The sequence below is a fragment of the Haliaeetus albicilla genome, chromosome 13, assembly GCF_947461875.1.
Source record: "Haliaeetus albicilla chromosome 13, bHalAlb1.1, whole genome shotgun sequence".
NCBI classification, from domain to species: domain Eukaryota; kingdom Metazoa; phylum Chordata; class Aves; order Accipitriformes; family Accipitridae; genus Haliaeetus; species Haliaeetus albicilla.
In genome coordinates this window covers 15,007,327-15,025,457 of record NC_091495.1, presented here as the reverse complement: position 1 = coordinate 15,025,457, position 18,131 = coordinate 15,007,327, and the positions used below count along the sequence as shown (strand labels likewise).

Genomic DNA, 18,131 nt, shown 5'->3' with positions numbered 1-18,131 from the left:
TTCAAACAAAAGTTAGTGTGTGGATCAAGCAGCATGGATCCACATAAATCCTGCCTTCCCCAAAACGGATGGGGGAATTAGGAGATGGGAAGAGTTGCCCTGAACAAACCTGTAGAAGTAGCAGCCATTACTTCTGTTCAGAGCCCTTTGTATGATTCTCCTCTGCAAAAAACATCCAATTTATTTGGGGAAATTAGTCAGATGTGTAGTAAGGAAGAGGATTCAGGTTATGTGCCATATTCACATAGAAGTCACCAGTTCTAGGTGCTACCAAATTAACAACCTGCAAAGTTTTTGACACTAATGTCAACCTGCAAAGTTTAGATGGGCCAATGCACTGGAGACTGCAATGCACTGCAACTTCTAGTATCTTTTGTGGAGTATGAGTCTTTTGCCTAGATTTCAGTTCAATCCTAAGAAGTTTTCTAGTGTTCCAGTGCAATGACCAATACCTCATGTCTCTCTCTCCCTGACTTTTGAGTCTTCTTTCCTCATCCCCACTGCAACTACTTGTGTCTTTAACTCTAGTGCAGTTTAAACAGCTCATCAATTTTCAGTCTCTTGATTATTCAATAGCCTACTGTACAACAGGATGACAGTGTCAATGCAGAAATTTGGTTTCCTGCAAGAAGGGCCAAGAGTCACAAAGTTTGTACACAAAGACACTTTAATGCAAATCAAATAGTACTATGTTTCATTCTAAGGTGCTCCACATCCTCAAATACTCAACATTGAGCTTCCCAGTTTTACCATTCCCTTGAGAAATTCACTTTTAGTCTAAACAACAGAATTTTAAAAAGACAGCTCTTTAATGCTTCTCTTTTTTACTTAATCAATACTGTATTTCAATACCAACTGTTAAATATTTATGAGCAACAGAAGCATATTCTGCAAATTTGTTGATCACTGTATAGTACAACCTCAAAACTCTTATCCAAAACCCATGTATTCCAAAATTAGGTTTCCTCCCTCAACATGCAACATTTGAATAAAAAAGTCCTGACTTACTCCAAAAAATTCCCCTGTGCAGTTATATAAACTCAGATCTCTTGACACCCACTCTGGCTTATGAAGACACAGGTTTATATAAAGGACCTTCAAGAGAAAATGAAAAATGAATATTATTTTGCTGAAGTTTCCAGACGATTCTAACGCTTCCATTACCATAGTAGTACACATATATGAAGACACTGTGTCCACTGTATTGTACTTTGCAATATAATACTTCTGAAGGACTATAATTGTTCTCTGAGCCAGGCTGTGGCATGTTATGCTGTGGCTATATCAGAAAATACTACGCAGCCATTCCATTTTATTTAAGCCTTCATAATTAGGAAAGTACCTGTGTTGAAATTATATTTGTTTTTTAAAAAAAATAAATCTTACTTTCGATTAATAAAAAGTGCACATTCTGTAAGTGCAGATCCCATTTCACCATTTCTCCTGCTTGTTTGTTCTGCATTTCAGTTTCAATACCCAGTTTTTCATAACATGCTGCAAGGTTTGGACTGCAGAAGTGAAAGTTATATTTGCCCTTAATCAAAACACTAGTTTAAAAGATGTTTTGATATCACCAACATATTTCAAGCAGTCTCAAGTGTTTCGAAACCTCATTTAGCCATCCTACAGAACCAAAACTTCCATCACTAAATAGTGGCCTTTAAAAATAATCTGAAAACAATATACAAAATATTTCAAGAGAGCAGAATAGCTATATAGTTGAAATCATCAACATAGACATTTTAAAAGTTAAAACAATCTTCCTACTTCTTGTATGAGACTTCTGGACACAAAAAGATCGTGCATTTTCCATGGTTTTCTAGCCCCATATTTGTAAGAGGAGAGGCAGATTTTCAGATAGATTTCTTATTTAGCTAACAGGAAAATAGATCATATTGCAAATGCTGTGCTGATGCTGCCTAGATTCTCTTGCTCACATCCACGGTAAGTACCTAACTTCTTGTCCTTGCTTCCGAGGTTTATGTTTATACTCAGTGTCATTGTTGATGACTGGTATATGTTAGCTAGTTTTAAAATAACTATCTTAGGAAGCTTGATAAAAACAGTACTGAGCTCTGATTTGCTGTGGATATACTGTTACACTTCACACAGGAATGTGGCATTTTTGCTCACAGCCAGTGGAAAAATCTTTAACTCAACAGAAAGCATGGAATTGCATGACACTGTGGTAAGGAGTGTCACAGTTTCTTCCAAAATTTAAATCTTTATGCCCAAACCCAGCAGGAACATGTCTTCAGCTAATCTTCCATCAATGCTTTTGGTTGAAATTCACAGGTAAATCCTGTATCCATCTCTGGAGAACATCTTGCAGAAAAGGTAAGATGGAGAGAGAGCAGGTAAATACAAAGGTGTGATACATGGCATGCAGTTTCTCTGTGCACGGTATGCATTTTAGGGGAGGGAAAGTCTCTGTGCAGCTGCATGCGAAATAGTTTAAAGATGGAGAAGTTATTCTAGCAAACAGTCTCCTCCGTGCTTTACCTGCCCCAAGGGCTGGCTGTTGCAACCTGTGAAATGACTCTGGCAGGTAGGGTCACAGCATTATTTCCAGTGTATCCAGATGAAGCTCCTCAGCTTGAAGCTGCAAAGGATTCTTCCTTACCTCGGCTACTTGATGCAAAAGATAATGGTATCGGGGAGCTGGCTGCGCAACAGGGAGTCGTGTTACCAACCTCTCTCCTCAGAGGAAAAGAAGAAAAAATGACTTCACATCAGACTATTACGGATACTAATACTTTTGTCAAAAGCAGCAACACACAGAGATTTTACAAAATACTGGCTAGACACTGTAGCACGCTGACTAAAAGAAATAATTTGAGTACAAGCTTAATAAGGCAGGGTAAAAAATCCACCACCTTACAGCTAATGACACTTCGAAAATGAGTCTGCTGTGTGTGATTTCACTGATGCCTGAGGGAGACAAAGCTCTTTCTGTTCATGTTTTTCATACTTTCAGTCAAACAGATTGCTGAATAATCATGTTTTCTTTATTTTAATGCGTGAGGAAGCTATTATATAGAAGGTGTTTCCATATGTGGTATTTAATAAAGGCAATTCTTACTAATAAGAATAGGTTGTCTCCGCTCAGTTATCTGATGAAAAGCCCTCCTGTTGTGAGGAAAAGGCAGATCCTGTGGCTAGAAGAGACTCCTCGGGCTGCATACTTCAGCAGCTACTGGGAAGAACTGTAAGCAGATGAATCCCAGGTCTTCTCCAATTGAGTCCAAATCCATGACATTCACTAGGGTGCTCAGGGTACTAGGAGCACTTCATGTCATAATCTCTCCTTCGTATTCACCCTTTTCTTGCTGGTGAAGGACAGTGGACAAGACCTGGATCCATCACTCCAGAAAATCCTTCAAGCAAGTCCCTTCAGGAGGTCAAGGTGCTTTCTTTTTTGAAGAAGCATGTGGGTCACTATCTATCTCAAGAGCTCAAAATCCTACATGGACAGTATGGCTAGTTATAGGCTGAGATCACAGATGCTCTTTCAGGCTGAAACCATAAATCGTATGGGGGGAAATAATTTTTGGAGAATCACCCAGAGGTATGAGACACCATTTATATCTTCGTCTTTCTAACGACAGAGCTGAGTGCACGTCCGCAACTGGATGAAAACCTCACATCTATACAATACTGTTAGGGTTACCTAGTAAAGAGACAGAAATAAAAGGCTTGAAGCTCATCTCAGCTTACTATGTGTTCAGTGTCTGACTACCTTTTAAAAAGCCATACAGAAACCAAATCTATTGAAGGACACAACTTGCCTCAGATAATCAACATATCCCTACTAGGTTTACACAGTAGTGCTAGACACTGGTTGCCTCTTGATTTCAAAGTAGGGCAGAGATTGTTCACCTGTAAGTACCTGAGTAGAAAAAAGACCTGCCCCTGTTGCCATTCCCACTTTCAGGGGGACTGACAGTTTCCTACAAGTAGTTTCAAAAGGCACATCATCTCTCCATAGTAAGTATCCACCTGCAGCCTTACAATTACAAACTTCAAAAAGCATTCTGCAAGATAACTTTTTATCCAGACATATCAAAATGTAGAAATTATTTTGTGGAGAGACATTTCTAATAGGAAATACTCTACTTCTTCATGTTTTCCTGGGAATCGTGTTCTGCTGGTTTTCACTATTCAGAACAGGTTTCAAGAAATGCAAAAAATACCCAAAGAAATAAGTGGATGCTTGCAAATATATAGACAATGGGACCAGTTCCTACACATGCAACTAGTCCAGCTGGATGTTCACTGCCACACGTTAACACTTTCCAGGATTTTAACCGAAGCTGATATGGCCAGCATTTTGAAAATTGGCCACTTATTATGGGCACTTCCTAATTCAGTCTAAGTTTCAGAACTGCTAAACTCCTTGTCCTCATTTCAGGGTCTGGATGCTCAGCAGTTCAGAAAATCAAATCCAAAGTGACTCAAGCCAATACTGAAAAATATGAACACCCAAAGTTTGCAGCTCTTTTTGAAAATGCAAGCCCCTCAAGGCTAAATCCTGCTTTAAAGACACTGCAATAGTTTTGAAAGCTGCATATTTTTGCATCAAGCCACTAGAAGGCATAGACAAATGTGGTGGGTGGACTCTACATCCATACTCCTTCAGTGTGGTCAGTGCAAACAGTCCCTCCCTGACCAGCCAACAGCAATGACTGGAAATGGAGGGAACAGCAGGACAACCCGGGATAGGCCTGCACAGTGAACCAGAAGTAGCCCTTGCAGAGATGAGGGAAAACAAGGGCTGCTGTTGGATCCTGCCCAGAACACAGAACACAGCCACAATCTATCTGTACAGTGTTTCTGTCTCGAAGATGCGGAAGGTCCTGTTGTATCTGCATTCACAATTAAACATGATTCTGACATGATTATGGTGCTGATGCTGTTATATCTTCAGTGCGTGATGGTTCCTGGCTCTGCTCGTGCCTGCCTACTGTTCACGAGAGACTTTGTCTTTGTAATGATCGGAGAACAAGGTGTTCTGGAAGCTCTTTTCAGCTGTGATCTGGTGAACTTCTTACGGATTTTTCTGTAAGGAGGGAAGGAGGAAAGGAGGGAAAGAAGAGAGAGACAACAGAAGAGATAAATCTCAGTCTTTAACAGAAGACTGCTCAAGAGCCAATAACAAACATAACAAATACTCTTACCAGAGCAGGAAGGCTAGTTCATGGAAAAGAGACTTGCAGTCAACAAGAGTGAGCCCTGTCCATCAACTGATGATTCACAGTTGTCTCCAACTAGTAACTGATAATTGTTCAGTGAAAAGTGAGTTGGTGTTAGACAATATTTGGACAATAACATTTAATTATATGAAATCTTGGGGCAGAATGCTCAAATGGTGAATCCTTACATGTGATATCACTACAGGAATAAGGGACCACAGGAGAAAGAACCTCATTAACACCCAAGTGAATGTGTTACCTCTGTAAAAGTCATGGACTCAGAGCAACTGTTATTTGCTCCATATCAATTCTAAAGATAACACACGACCCGCATCTCTGTGCTTTTTGTACTAGTGCCTTTCAGGTGCAGAAAATTCACTTTAATTTTAGACTTTCAGATGATAAATCAAACATATTAACTACAGGCAACCATGGTTTTTATATTGTAATCTTCTACGTCCAAGGATAGTTAATTCTGAAGCAAAAAGCTTTGTTATGTTCCAACTGTTCTGTCTTTCTACTATTATAAATCAATAACCACAATGCTGAGTGTATCCAGGGTAGAGAGTATCAGCAAACACAGAAATGACACACACAGAGTATGTCAAGAACCACCTTCATTGGCAGAGTCTTGAATATTAGATGTTACTGGAAAATGACCTATTTTCTGAATTCACTCAAGTCAAGAATCCCAGCTTTTGTTTAGGTAGTTTTATAAATTACAGAGATTTTGAGCTTATGGAAAAAGAATTAAAGCAAACTGGGGCCTCTAACACTAAATGAGACCAAGCTTTCTAATACTAACCTTCCAAGCTGAAAATGCCATATGACTACAAACTACAAGGTGATGATGCATCTACCTGCATCAAGGCTTTGAGATGGTAACTCAAGAAGTGATTTGTCCCTTTCATCTTAATGGGCTGTTAAATCTGAAACTGAAAAATGGTAGCATGTGACATTGAAAATACAGGATCAGCTTAAAATAAATTCTATTGAATACTAAAATGATAATTTGCATATTAAATTTTAAACAGGTATTTAGTTACTGGTTGACTATTTCCCAGGAACGTAAGCTTCCATTCGAGTAACTGGGCCACAGAAGAGAACATAATCAAAGACAAAACCAAAAGCCAAAGATCAGGAGAATATACTGTGCTCTTAGAGGTTAAAGTGAGCCTGAAAAACACATCTATTTTGGTTAATATATTTAAAAGGTGGAGAGAAGTATTCATTTTAGTTGCCTGAAAGCAGGATGTCATCAGCATCTCATGGCCTGGAATATCAAATTAGGATTTAGCATCATTCAGTAATAAACACAGCAAAAGAAAAGAAAATGAATCGCCAGAAAGCAAAATTTAGGCTTTTCACACAACCCCACGGAGACACAGACTTACTGTTTGAGTACTTACTTTACATGGTCATCTTACATTAGGCCTAAAAAGATATTCAACTGATTGACAAGATATTGCATACCTTCCAGAATGGTAAAATCATAAAAATGTAACATGAGACTGGTAGAAACACACATTTCTAAAATCGTAAACCAGCTAGGTTTTGTAAAGTCATGTGAATATACAATAGCTGCTACCCACACTGATTATTAATGGGGATCATTCCAGCAAAAGCTTACAGAACTGGATCCCTTTTGATTTATTTGTTTGCAAAACTTTGTATTTATTTACAGGACAAATGTGGTCATTAATAAGTTGAGAAGCCCATGGTTTACAAAAACGTTAGATAATAGTTTGCCCTTTTGAATTTTTAATACAGCTACTTCATAAACTGCCAAGAAGTTCCTACTAATGAAAGCAATTTGCAGCTGACACCAAACATAAGGACAGTAAAGTATCTGTGACTACAATTTGTGATTATTGTGTAAGGACAGTAAAGTCAAAAGATGTAGTTATTAAATACTGGTTCAAAACTAGCATGAAAAAAGGCAGAACAAAAAAGGAGGAGTCATCAGCATTACATCAAGTAAACCACAAAAAGAGTCAACTATTCACTTAGTATAAATGAAAGTAGCTCTACATAGATTGTTAGAAGAACTAATCTGGTATGCACTCTAAAAAGACAAACCAGCACTTCTACTTAAACAGGACTGTGAAAATGCTTCCAGAAATTAGCTTTCTGGGATATAGCCTTTCAGAAATAAAATTGGAAGAATAGAAATTTCCACTGACTTCATTAGATGTAATATTTAAACAATCATTTCACTAAAAGCCAAAACTGTTCTTTTTACTGCAAAAAAATATAGAGGGTGGAGGGAACTGATTCTTTACGCTGAAGAATTTAGCATCTAAATACAGTCAAGCTTTTTGAGAGGCACTGATCAGGTTTTACAATGCTTCAGAGGTTTTTTTAACACTTAAACATGCAGGTTTTAATAGTAGCTTATGAAAGGCAGGAAATTCAAAGATAAGATTTTCGTTGTCCTTTCACTCAGAGCACTTCTCCTCCCTCCCCCAATGATAGAGTGAATTAAGGGCAGAGTCACCTTTAATGTTCAATTTCCTGTCCCTTTTTCAGTTAATACCAGCCATATGTTTTAATTACATACAGCTTTTATTTGGTGATCACAAGTAAATGGCTTTAATATCTGTAGCGTTGATAACATCCTTTGCAGTTGTATGAAAGAGTAATTGCCATTTCCCCCTCCTTTTTCCTTTGACTTTTGTACTAGAGCTTGAAGTATGATGCGTTACAGACTTCATTTGAAATGTGAATTAAAAAGTATTTGAAAGCCTTTGCATTGTATTTCTAGTCCTCTTGAGACCAAAGGTATGAGAATGAATCAAACTTTTAATAGGCGATTGGTATATAAAGCCCACTGTGCTCATTTTTATGTCAAATGTGATGCACTGCTGCTAATGTCGGAATAAGACAAATTCTTTATGTCTGCATGATACTTCAATTAGTTACTGCAGATAATGGTACATAAGACCTCTGGCACCTATTCAGGGAAATATGGAAATGTACATAAGTACCACACACTATTGAGACCTATTTTCTCTGCAAGTTTCATACACAGACTGGAACCTACTGGGTAGAAATAACAGGCTGTACAGGGCATTTATGCCATGCTTAAATTTAATCAGGCAAACCATTTCAATGAACCAACCCCCTTCCCAGGATCTAAGTGAATTCCATGTAACTAACCATCTGGTGCAGTTAAGCACGATCCTATATAATTCTGTTATGTCCAGGTTTCTCAGGAATAGGATAGCTGGTAACAAAATTTCTCATTTGTAAAAGCTGACTCAAAGATCCCTACTCTAATTATGCCATGCATTAAAACAGCAGCAATTTTTAAACTTGAATGAAATAAAGAAAGGTGACCTTCAGTTGATGTTAGTCAAGAATGTGTTTTTCAAGCCTTTTCTAATAGGAGTTAAAGGCATTACTTGCTTTAGCTCTGTTGATATCAGGCATATCTGTCTGTTACTGTTTCTATATACAAACTGTTGTGCATCAGTCTTGCCTCCTCTGCATGAGACTCAGAGTTATGATGACTGGAGTGACTTTGGTCTATTCAGCTATACCAACAGTACTTAAGAAGTAATACTAAATAAATTCAAGTTATGGCAGAAGTTTTTTACTGTGAGAGAAATTAATTGCATGTAAAGGCCTGCTGAAATTTTAGCAGATGACAGACCTTGTTTTGAAAGGGAATGGAAAGAAACATTTTCTGATGAAGGGGAATTGCCCCCAGCACACACACACTTTTGAGATGTCCATAATTCTTTTTAAATACCAAGGTCCAGAAGTGCTTTTGATGCTCTGTTTCCACTAAAAATATATTAAGGACCTAATACAAACCTGGCTACAGAGTTTTAAGCTGAAGGGCATAGTATTTTCATGCTCTACCTAAATTAGTTTGATGTTTTTGCCCAAGTTTCTCTTAGACTGATGCCATTTGAGCAACATCATTATATACAAAGACCTAGTGCTGTGGAAATGTATTATTACCCAATTGTTGCTGGTAGCACAAGGAATATGCACAGGTCGGCAGCAGACATAAGGGAACTGATTCCCTGGACAATCATGGCTGAAATTCCACCTAATCTCTAGATTGGGGTGAAGTATTCCGGTATGACTTGCCAACTGTAAACAGCAACTTAAATGTGCCAGGCACACAAAATACTGCCAATCCTGGAAGGAGGTGGAGTTCTAGACATAAACTGCAGCAAGGCAGGATTTTGCATTCTGGTACAAGTTTTATGGGAAACTTGCAATCAGTCTAATCATCAAGACATTCAGAGAGAAAAGTTAAACTAAAAAATGAAAAAGTGTTCCAGACAAAGATTCGTGAAGTTGCTGCTGCTCCAGGGCAATGTAAATTCTGTGCAATGTACATTTTCAGTGCAAGCTCAAGGCCAGTTAGCAAAATCAACTATTTAAAAAATAACCATCATTCCTTGGGGGTTCTTAGACCCAATTATTACTCATTTCTCTGAGGGCTTCTTGTATCCAGAGGTACACTGTAACTATTCAGTGGATTAAATTACAAGAGGAGGCACTATCTTGGGAGGCTGATAGGCTTTCTATTAATTTCAACAGGCTTTTAAACAAAGTGAAAGGCCAAAATGTGTGCAATGCTGTCTGCTCAAAGAGAATTTAACTGGGATGAAGCTGTAGGCACAGAACCTTAGAAACCTGACAGGTTACAGAGAGACTGAATGACTCACAGCACTTTGTACATTTCTACCTGTATGGAAATGAGAAGTATTTTATTTAACTATTTGGCTTGGTGGTTTAGACATCATCTTTTTTTTTTTTTTTTTTCCTCAGAACTTGGAGGCTAAAGCTTACCGATATTCCATTAAACTTTTAATCTAACTTCAAAATGACAAAAACTAGGAGAAATATATTTGGAAGGCAGAAGTGGGTTGACACTGATACACCTTTTAAAAATAAGCTCCTTTGTGAAATGTTCATTTATAAAACAAATCAGAAGTGTTTTAATAAGCATCGAGCTACTGGAAAGCAGTTGCCATGAGCCACTTAGTTACATTATAAAACTCATAAAGATGGCAGATAGAGTGGTACAACCTTTATAAGATTAAAGAGGTACTGCTGTAGACATGCCAACATCATTTAAATGTTTTAAGAGGTTGTTTTATTTTTCTCCTCCTAGCAAGTAAATGTTTTCCTTTGCTGGTGTTTATCTTCCAATTTGGTATCAATATTTACGGAACAAAACTGTTCTCTATCAACAACGATTTATAGACACACCAGTTACAAATTACGGTGTCAGATCTTCCTGAGCAGCTTAATAGAGCATTTTCAAGCACTGTACCACTTTGAGGGCTTCTCTGATGTTTTGTATTTCAGAGCAACAGCTTATAGCTACTATGTATATACATAAAGCAATAAATAATGCCTTTTGAGCGTCGTCTTTACTGGGAGGAAAAATCCCGGTCAAGTGTTACAAGCACAGACTGCTATGACTGCGTCATGCGTGACCTGTTGCATGGCACAAGCCACCTCTCTGTCTCCTTCTACCTGCTGCTGATTTAAAATCTACTCAGATCAAAACCTCCTCAGAGCAGAAGTCATCACTTTGTATGCATTTTTAGAGTGCCTAGAACAACAGGAACCTTACCCACTATTGAAATGATTTATATCCAGTTTTACTGCAAACAACTGCCATGGCTTTTGGAAAAATCACCTCATTTGACAGATTTTTCCATGCTTTCATTTCCCCTGAAAACAGCATATTTCATTAATATTTTGAAGTCGTTTAGGATGCTAGGAGAGAAGGAATTAAAGAAGTGCAAAGTCTTATTCTCAGCATTACTATTCGTTTTTCAGCTGAATGCTGGAACTGACAAAAACTTTTAACCCCTAAGAAACGTTCTAAAAGGGTGCTGTCATACAGCAGTCATTATATGATGACTAAATCTAAATCTTAGCAATCAGCAATGAAATCATCCTCCCAGTTCATCTGTGAGCTTGGTACTTACCACCAAGAGACTAAAGTTACCTGCTGCAGCTGGCTAGGACAAAAACGATCACACACCAGTTTCAGCGCAACGCTGACTTCTCGCAGAAGCCAGCAGCACGGAGGCCCTACCAGACTGATTCGTGGTAGGCACAGTTTAAAAAAACCCCTTGATCTAGTCGGTAGGAATGTCGGACACCACAGAGCTCAACATGGATGAAGTAGCTCAGGACTTGCCCCACGTCTTGGGTGGAGCTTTGTGAACTCGGCAGGGACGACGTCTCACATCGCACGGCATGCAGCAGGGACTACGGCATGCACAGGGCCACGGTCCTCCGTCCTCCCCTCAAAGAAGGGAGAAAGGCCTGTCTTTGGATTCATGGCGTTTCACCACAGCGTCCAGCTTCGTACAGTGGATTAGAAATCCTAGCAAAGGTAGCTGGATGGAATGGGTCAAAAGTAAATTATTCATACCCCTTAAAACAAAACAATGGCCCAGGCTTCAACAGACTTGTAACCTGAGCTATGGGACAGCTGCTCTGCACCTTATCTGAAATTCATTAGCCTCTCCTTAGCTACCATCTACTTCAGAGGTTGTAAGGCATGAAGCCTGCTCTGTTAAAGAAAGAGTTGCTTAACCTCTCCTCCCCATGAACGCACACCCAAGATCACTGCAGATTTGTCAATACATAGGCAGCACCCTGGGAATCCAAGGAGCCAGAAAGCCTTCTACAGCTTAGAGGCACAAACGGCAGAAGATCTCAAAGCAACTCCTTTATTCTTCCTAGCTATATCAGCAGGGTGTGGGTGAATTCCTACACAACTTTATACTTTACCAATAGGAATTTTCATTACATCTAGTCATTCTGCAGAAGGATGGCCACTCTGTATATTGATTAAACATCACCCGCTATTAGATGAAAATATTACCCACATGGCAGCATATATTTTTTCCTGAGACAGGCAAGAAATTGGAGAAAAGATGTATCAGAACTGGCTAAGAGTGGAACGCAATGTTGCTTTCAACTACTACCTAAACATCTTGCATATTAATTCACAATTCTAGCATTATCCCAGACTTTAAGGTGACGAAAATATTCAGAATATACAACTTCTGTTTCTGGCCTTGGGCTACAAGCATTAAGCGCCATTTCCCCAAAACCAGTAAATACTATATTGACACAATATTTTTGAAAATTTTCAACTAAATATATTTATTTAAGTGCAAGCTAAGAGAAAACTTTCTATTATATGCTCCATTTTGGGGTGGGGTGGGGTGGGGAGATCATTTACTTTTGTCACTTTTTCCAACTTTGACACACTTTAAACACCCCATCTGAGCTACTTTAGTATTTTATTTATTAGGAGAACTGTTTCAACCCAAAACTTTTTATATGGCTTTTTATTACTGTTTTTGTTTCCTTCTTTCTTTCCTTACCTTGTTTGATTACTTCAGGGTAGGTTTCATCTGAAGTTTTTGGCCTGGACACTGTGTTTATAGTATTATAGCTTATAATAGTACCTGAGGCTCAAAAAATTGACAATATTTTTCCTCTTTATCAATTACGCATATACTTTTTGTGGAATATTATATGTACTAATAAAGTATATTTGGAGGAGCTTCTTGGCATTCTGGCTACTTGCTATTAAGCAAGGGCTGAAAATCAAAATTAATCAGTCTTACCAGAAACAGTCAGAGAGCAAAAGTTCCCTCACGGAACTGTCCCCTGGGGCTCTGCTCCACACCATCAATCTCTTGCATAATCAGCACTGACTACACACAGAAGCTCTGATACAGAATATGGATTAGAGATCTGTACTGTGGCATCAACAGAGGAAAGCTTTGCCACAGAATGATTTGATGCTAATTTCTAAGGTCAGCTTCATTTCAAAGACTGTATTTTTTAATTTTTTTTAATATTCACGTTACCAAAGGTCTATTCGAGTTCATTTTCTGCCATTCATCCTGCTCTCCACTCTTATGGCCAGCACTTTTCATGTCAGTATCTCATAGTGCTTGCCAGACTGCTTAATTAAAAACTGCAAGCATCCTTAAGAGTAGGTATACATCAATATTATTCAAGTTTACAGACAAAAAGGTGGAGCTACTCAGAGGTTAAATGGCTTGTCTGGTGTCTCACATGAAGTAATAGAGGAAATGGGGGAATTTTAAAGTTCAGGTCTGTGCTTTTTCCACTAGAACAACACTTCTGTTGTATATTGTCAGGTAAATGTTTTAGCCTCTATCCATAGCACAAATAAGAAAAACAGCCAGCCCTGGTTCCTTAAATGTTTGACAAGAACCGATAGTTATCTCTGTGATTGGCTTGCAGAGTCACAGCCATTATGTTCTCCTTGGTATTTTACATTTAAAATGCCTATGTAGTTACTTATGCAAGCTTTTTCACAGGAGACCAACTAACATTTGTTTTTCCACAGCCTTACTTACTTTAATGCCAGAGGGTCATGCATTTAAAAGATCTTAATGAGTTTAAAAAAAAAAATCAGAGGAAAATAGTAAGAATAAATGATTAAATACATACACTGAAATATAGACTAGCTCAGAATTAAGTCCTCTATCTGTAATTTGAAATGAAGAATCTGATACAGGACAACTTATAAACGAAAGTTAGTGGGCAGTTCTGTGTGAATTTTAAGACTGTGAGGATCACTGACATTACATTTTTAATATATTCACCACAGTAGAGTTTTATCACCTTCTTTGCTATTTAACTTTAGCAACAGTGTGTTCACCACAGGACTTACCTAGTTTCTATATCTACATGCACATTATTGCTGTGTATTCCTCTGCCTTCAGATGAAGTAATTTTTAACCCTGTGTCCAGCTTCTACTAATTACTGTTGCTCATGTGGCACAGAAATTGTAAAAAGGGAAAAAGATCTCTTAAGACTGATACTGTGCAGTGTTTGAGGATTACAATCATCAATAGCTAAGATTTAATGTGATAAACCTCTGTGGTTTAGGCATAGGAATGGTGAGAATGGACTAATTTTAGTCCTAAACTAGTGTTACTCTAGCCTTGCTATAGGTAACAATTGTATAATTAATATTGTCTTTATCTTTTCTTTGATACTTAAATATGCAGAAGCCTATGCTAGTCTGACAAGTTAGCATTCCTGTTGTTGTCGTTGTTGTTATTTTGTATGTTTCCCAAGGCTTCGTAAAAGAAATTGGCTTCCCATACAAAGATGTTTCTTTATAGGAGAATTTCTTCTTGTTCAAAACCAAATTGGTTTTAACTCCCACAATAGAAGACAACCAAATGTTACAAGATGACACATTCCCACTGGGTATGTGGATTTAGGAAAAAGCTGAGCAGCAAGCTAAGAAAACGCTAAGCCCTAAGACCTTCAGTTAAAACATCCTGTAAAGAGGATTGGGTTCAGCTACATCAAATCCTCTGCACAAACACAAAAGACAGCTTCTGAAGGAAAACCGTTTGAAATGGCCAATTGTACTGCAGGAAATTCAAAATTTGTGAAGAACTGTAAGGAAACAGGTTAAAAGAATTGCATGACATCCCAATTTAACATCTGACATATAAGGTGTATTACTGACTACGTGATGTACTCTAGTTGACAGACCGCACTCAGTGGGAGTCAGGCATGTATTTAAGAGCTTTGCTGAACTAGGTCTGGAAGGTCTAACAAAGTGAATGAGGTTTCTGGAAAAGTTAAGTACTTATACTGGAGCTTCTCCACCATCATCTGTGTTTAAGACAATCTTTAACGCATTTATTATCATCCCTGTTGTTTCATTTAAGTTCTTTTGGTTTCCCCCCCCAAGCTTCCCAAGGCAATAAAATTTTGCAAAAAGTCTCATTTCAGAAATAATATTTCCCTTCCCAAATATAAAATGCTCTGGCTACTTCTGCAGCTACTGTCTGGATGTGAAATGACTTTTGTCGAAGAGTGCAGCGAAGATTGCAAGTGGTCGAGTAACAACTCTAAATGTGTCACTGCTCTTTAGCTGCATCACATGAATTAACCACATTCAAGCTCCTACCTAAGATGCAATTGCAAAATATACTTTGGTATTTAAGCCACCATAGAGAGGCAGCATATTTGAATTTCTGCTTACAACAGAGCAGGATCAGACAAGATCATTTTACAAGATATGACAGCGTGATTCTTCAGGCAGCAGTAACTAGGTCATTTACAACCATCTGTTCTTAGCCTCAGTCTCCTTGCGGTCATCACTGAAGCTGTGCACTAATTAATTTTCACCTGCTCATCAGCGGAGACACCTCTGAAACTAACAAATCACCCAGTTTCAGTCAACAGCTTCTGGACTCCTGTGGGTGGCATTACCGTGAGATTTTATTACCGAGATAGGTAAGGAGTTTTCTCTGAAAGAAGATTCCCTGTAAGGCTTCTGACCTGCTCCACGTACAACAGCCCTGTGAAAGAATAAAGTACTCTTCATCTGATTCTTCAGGCAAAGAACAGAGGGTACATTGACAATTGCCTCCAAATCTTCAACAAAGTATTTGGCACCTTGTTAATTTTGATATGAGGAGTGAGGCATCGAAATGCTTGGAGACACAGACTTAGACCTGCTTGAGGTCTCATGGGAAGTCTCTGAGGGAGCAGGGAACTGAATCATGTTCTCCCAAGTCCTAGGTAAGCACTCCAACCACTGCAAGATCTTTCCCTTACCATGTAGCTTTAAATAGGGCGACCAGTTTACTACAATGTCACTGAAACTTCATCTTAAACTGTGAGATTAATACATAGCTCCAAACCAGAATGGTTGCATTTAATTTGTTCTGAAGACTGATAAAGCAAAACTCTTTTAATACCAGATGCTCTTCAAACCTATCAGCTCTAACTAATTGCACAACTGAACTTTGGGTTTTGTAATGTACATGTTTTCAATGTATATATCTATTATTCCTTTTATAAGTTTAAAAAATATTCACATTCTTCATATTAGTTGATTTTAGCTTCATGGAATGATCCTGCTTTTAAAAACAAACTTTTGCATTATCACAGTAGTGTTACTTGGACTTAGTAGGTACTGTAAAAGGAGCCAGAGGAAAAACTCATGTAGATAAATAGCAAAAGAAAGTATCTGTGGACCCATGAAAGCTGCTCAATGAGAAACAAATGGCAAGGATTATGATCTAGTTTCTATACCACTGGTTGGGATTCTGTATCGCAGTACCTCAGCTAGAGCTCAGAGAAGTATCATTTATGAGGTGTGAACAGTGTGCAGCATTCATGAATAGTCCACACTAAATAAGGTCAAGATAACAGCTCACAGAAACTATTATTCCCTCTCATAAGTATATAACAACTTTGAACAGTAGGTAGCCAAGTAGGACTGCTCCTAAACTGTAGCAAGGACAGTTCCTCCCCAAATTCCCCGTATGCAGTATTGTCACAGTGACTGGATATGGTTGTCAGCTCACCTGTACTCAGCTGCAGTCAATCAGTAAGATATTTGCAATCCTATCAGTGAGGACTAGACATAATTCTAAGGGATATATTCTGTAATCCCTGCTTTTCAAGATGTATGACAACTATACAATACAGCAGAAGTAAAGGAACCAGAAAATTACATCCTTAGAGGCTGATTTTTTGGTTAGAGGGTAGTAGCCGGTGCATCACATTCTCAGGCTTGCAGGTGACTCTCCAAGGGTGCAGCCAGGCATCTTCATGCAGTCGGTTACAGGGTCGGGGTTTAATGGCCACAGTGCCATGCAGGTAAGAAATGAAATTGCACTATGCCCTCGATCCAAGTATGGTGAAGTTCAAAACCAGGATCCCAACTCAAATCAAACTGCCTCATCTTTATGAAAAGCAGAGTGTATATTAAAAATACTTTTTTTGGTGCACAAATTTTTTTGCACAGTTGGGGACAACTGAAAGAGTAAACATGCCTGTGAACACTTCTGTGATAGGAACTGCACATGTGAAGAGGAAGAAGGAGGAGAGCAGATAGCGCTGGAGCTCTGACTTTGATCTAGACCTGCACCTGTGCACTGTGTATCAGACGCGGGCACTGGAGACTTACTCCTCCACTTTTCCCTTTTCTCCCAGCAATGTGCTACAAGGGGTAACACAAACACCGTGCCTGACCTTGTCTAAGCACTGATTAAAACACACGTGGGAGGGAGAAGGGTCAAGGGCAGCTCATTCACAACTCTTAATACCGGGTTTGGTTCACCCAAGTTTTAAAGGTACAGGTTAGGGTTTCCACTGATAAAGCTACAATGCAGAGAGTGCTAGCGGTATTATATGCAGGCGCACGAAGGGCTGTGAGCGCTTGCATGACTCTCCCCCACTTCTGCAAGAGAACCAGACCACTGATGGCAAGGCAAGACTCAACATTTTGCTGAAGTTGGTTGTCAGCCTCACATTCTCTTCTTTCTCAACATGCAACTTTGGTTTTTAAGCTTTTTGTGTGTGCTATGAGACATGCATAAATAAAAATGAGTGGTATCAGGTAATTATCACAGCGATTGTGATATCCTTATGTAGTACCTCAACAAATCAAGGGAAGCTTTTCCTTTTGGAGACAGAACATGAAGTGAAGAATATGAAAATTGCCTATAAAATGCTGCCATAGGGATGCCTCTCAAATCATTTTATCAGCAAAAAGGAAGCAATGTCTGCTGGTAACAGCTAAAGATCACGTTCTAATTTTAGCAGTTGCAGTTAACTCATTCCCAATGGAGTTGCACTTACCGTGAGAAGGTTTCTAACTGCTTCAGCACTGAAAGGAAACAAGCATCGAGTCATTCAACTGCAGTTCTATATGCAAATATGCTTTTTGGCCCATGAAAGGAAAGCATATGGAATCTGCTGCTATAACCCATTCAGCCAAACATTTCCACACATTTCTTATAAAGCAAATGCTGAAAAAAAAAAATAATTGTCATTTTCCACTCAGCGTTTTAGCTGTCCCTATACAAGTACGGTCATTAGCATGCACATGCGTTCTGTTACGGACAGAGCATGTGTATAGG

The 18,131-nt window shown here is 38.6% G+C and overlaps 1 protein-coding gene across 2 annotated transcripts in view; it reads right to left on the bottom strand.

Annotated features, from left to right (window-relative positions):
- Positions 1–649: 649 nt before the first annotated feature.
- The window catches only part of MTA3 (metastasis associated 1 family member 3), a 142,499-nt gene continuing 125,017 nt past the window's right edge, over positions 650–18,131 (bottom strand). Inside the window, exons 19-20 of one of the 2 annotated variants that reach the window (XM_069800248.1) lie at positions 17,851–17,878; positions 4,992–5,059 (exon numbers count right to left, since the gene is read on the bottom strand). In XM_069800248.1, coding sequence (XP_069656349.1) covers positions 5,048–5,059; positions 17,851–17,878 — 40 coding nt within the window. In that variant the 3' untranslated portion in view covers positions 4,992–5,047. Of the gene's footprint in view, positions 5,060–17,850; positions 17,879–18,131 lie in introns of both variants that reach the window. The other variant, XM_069800247.1, reaches the window with a different exon arrangement.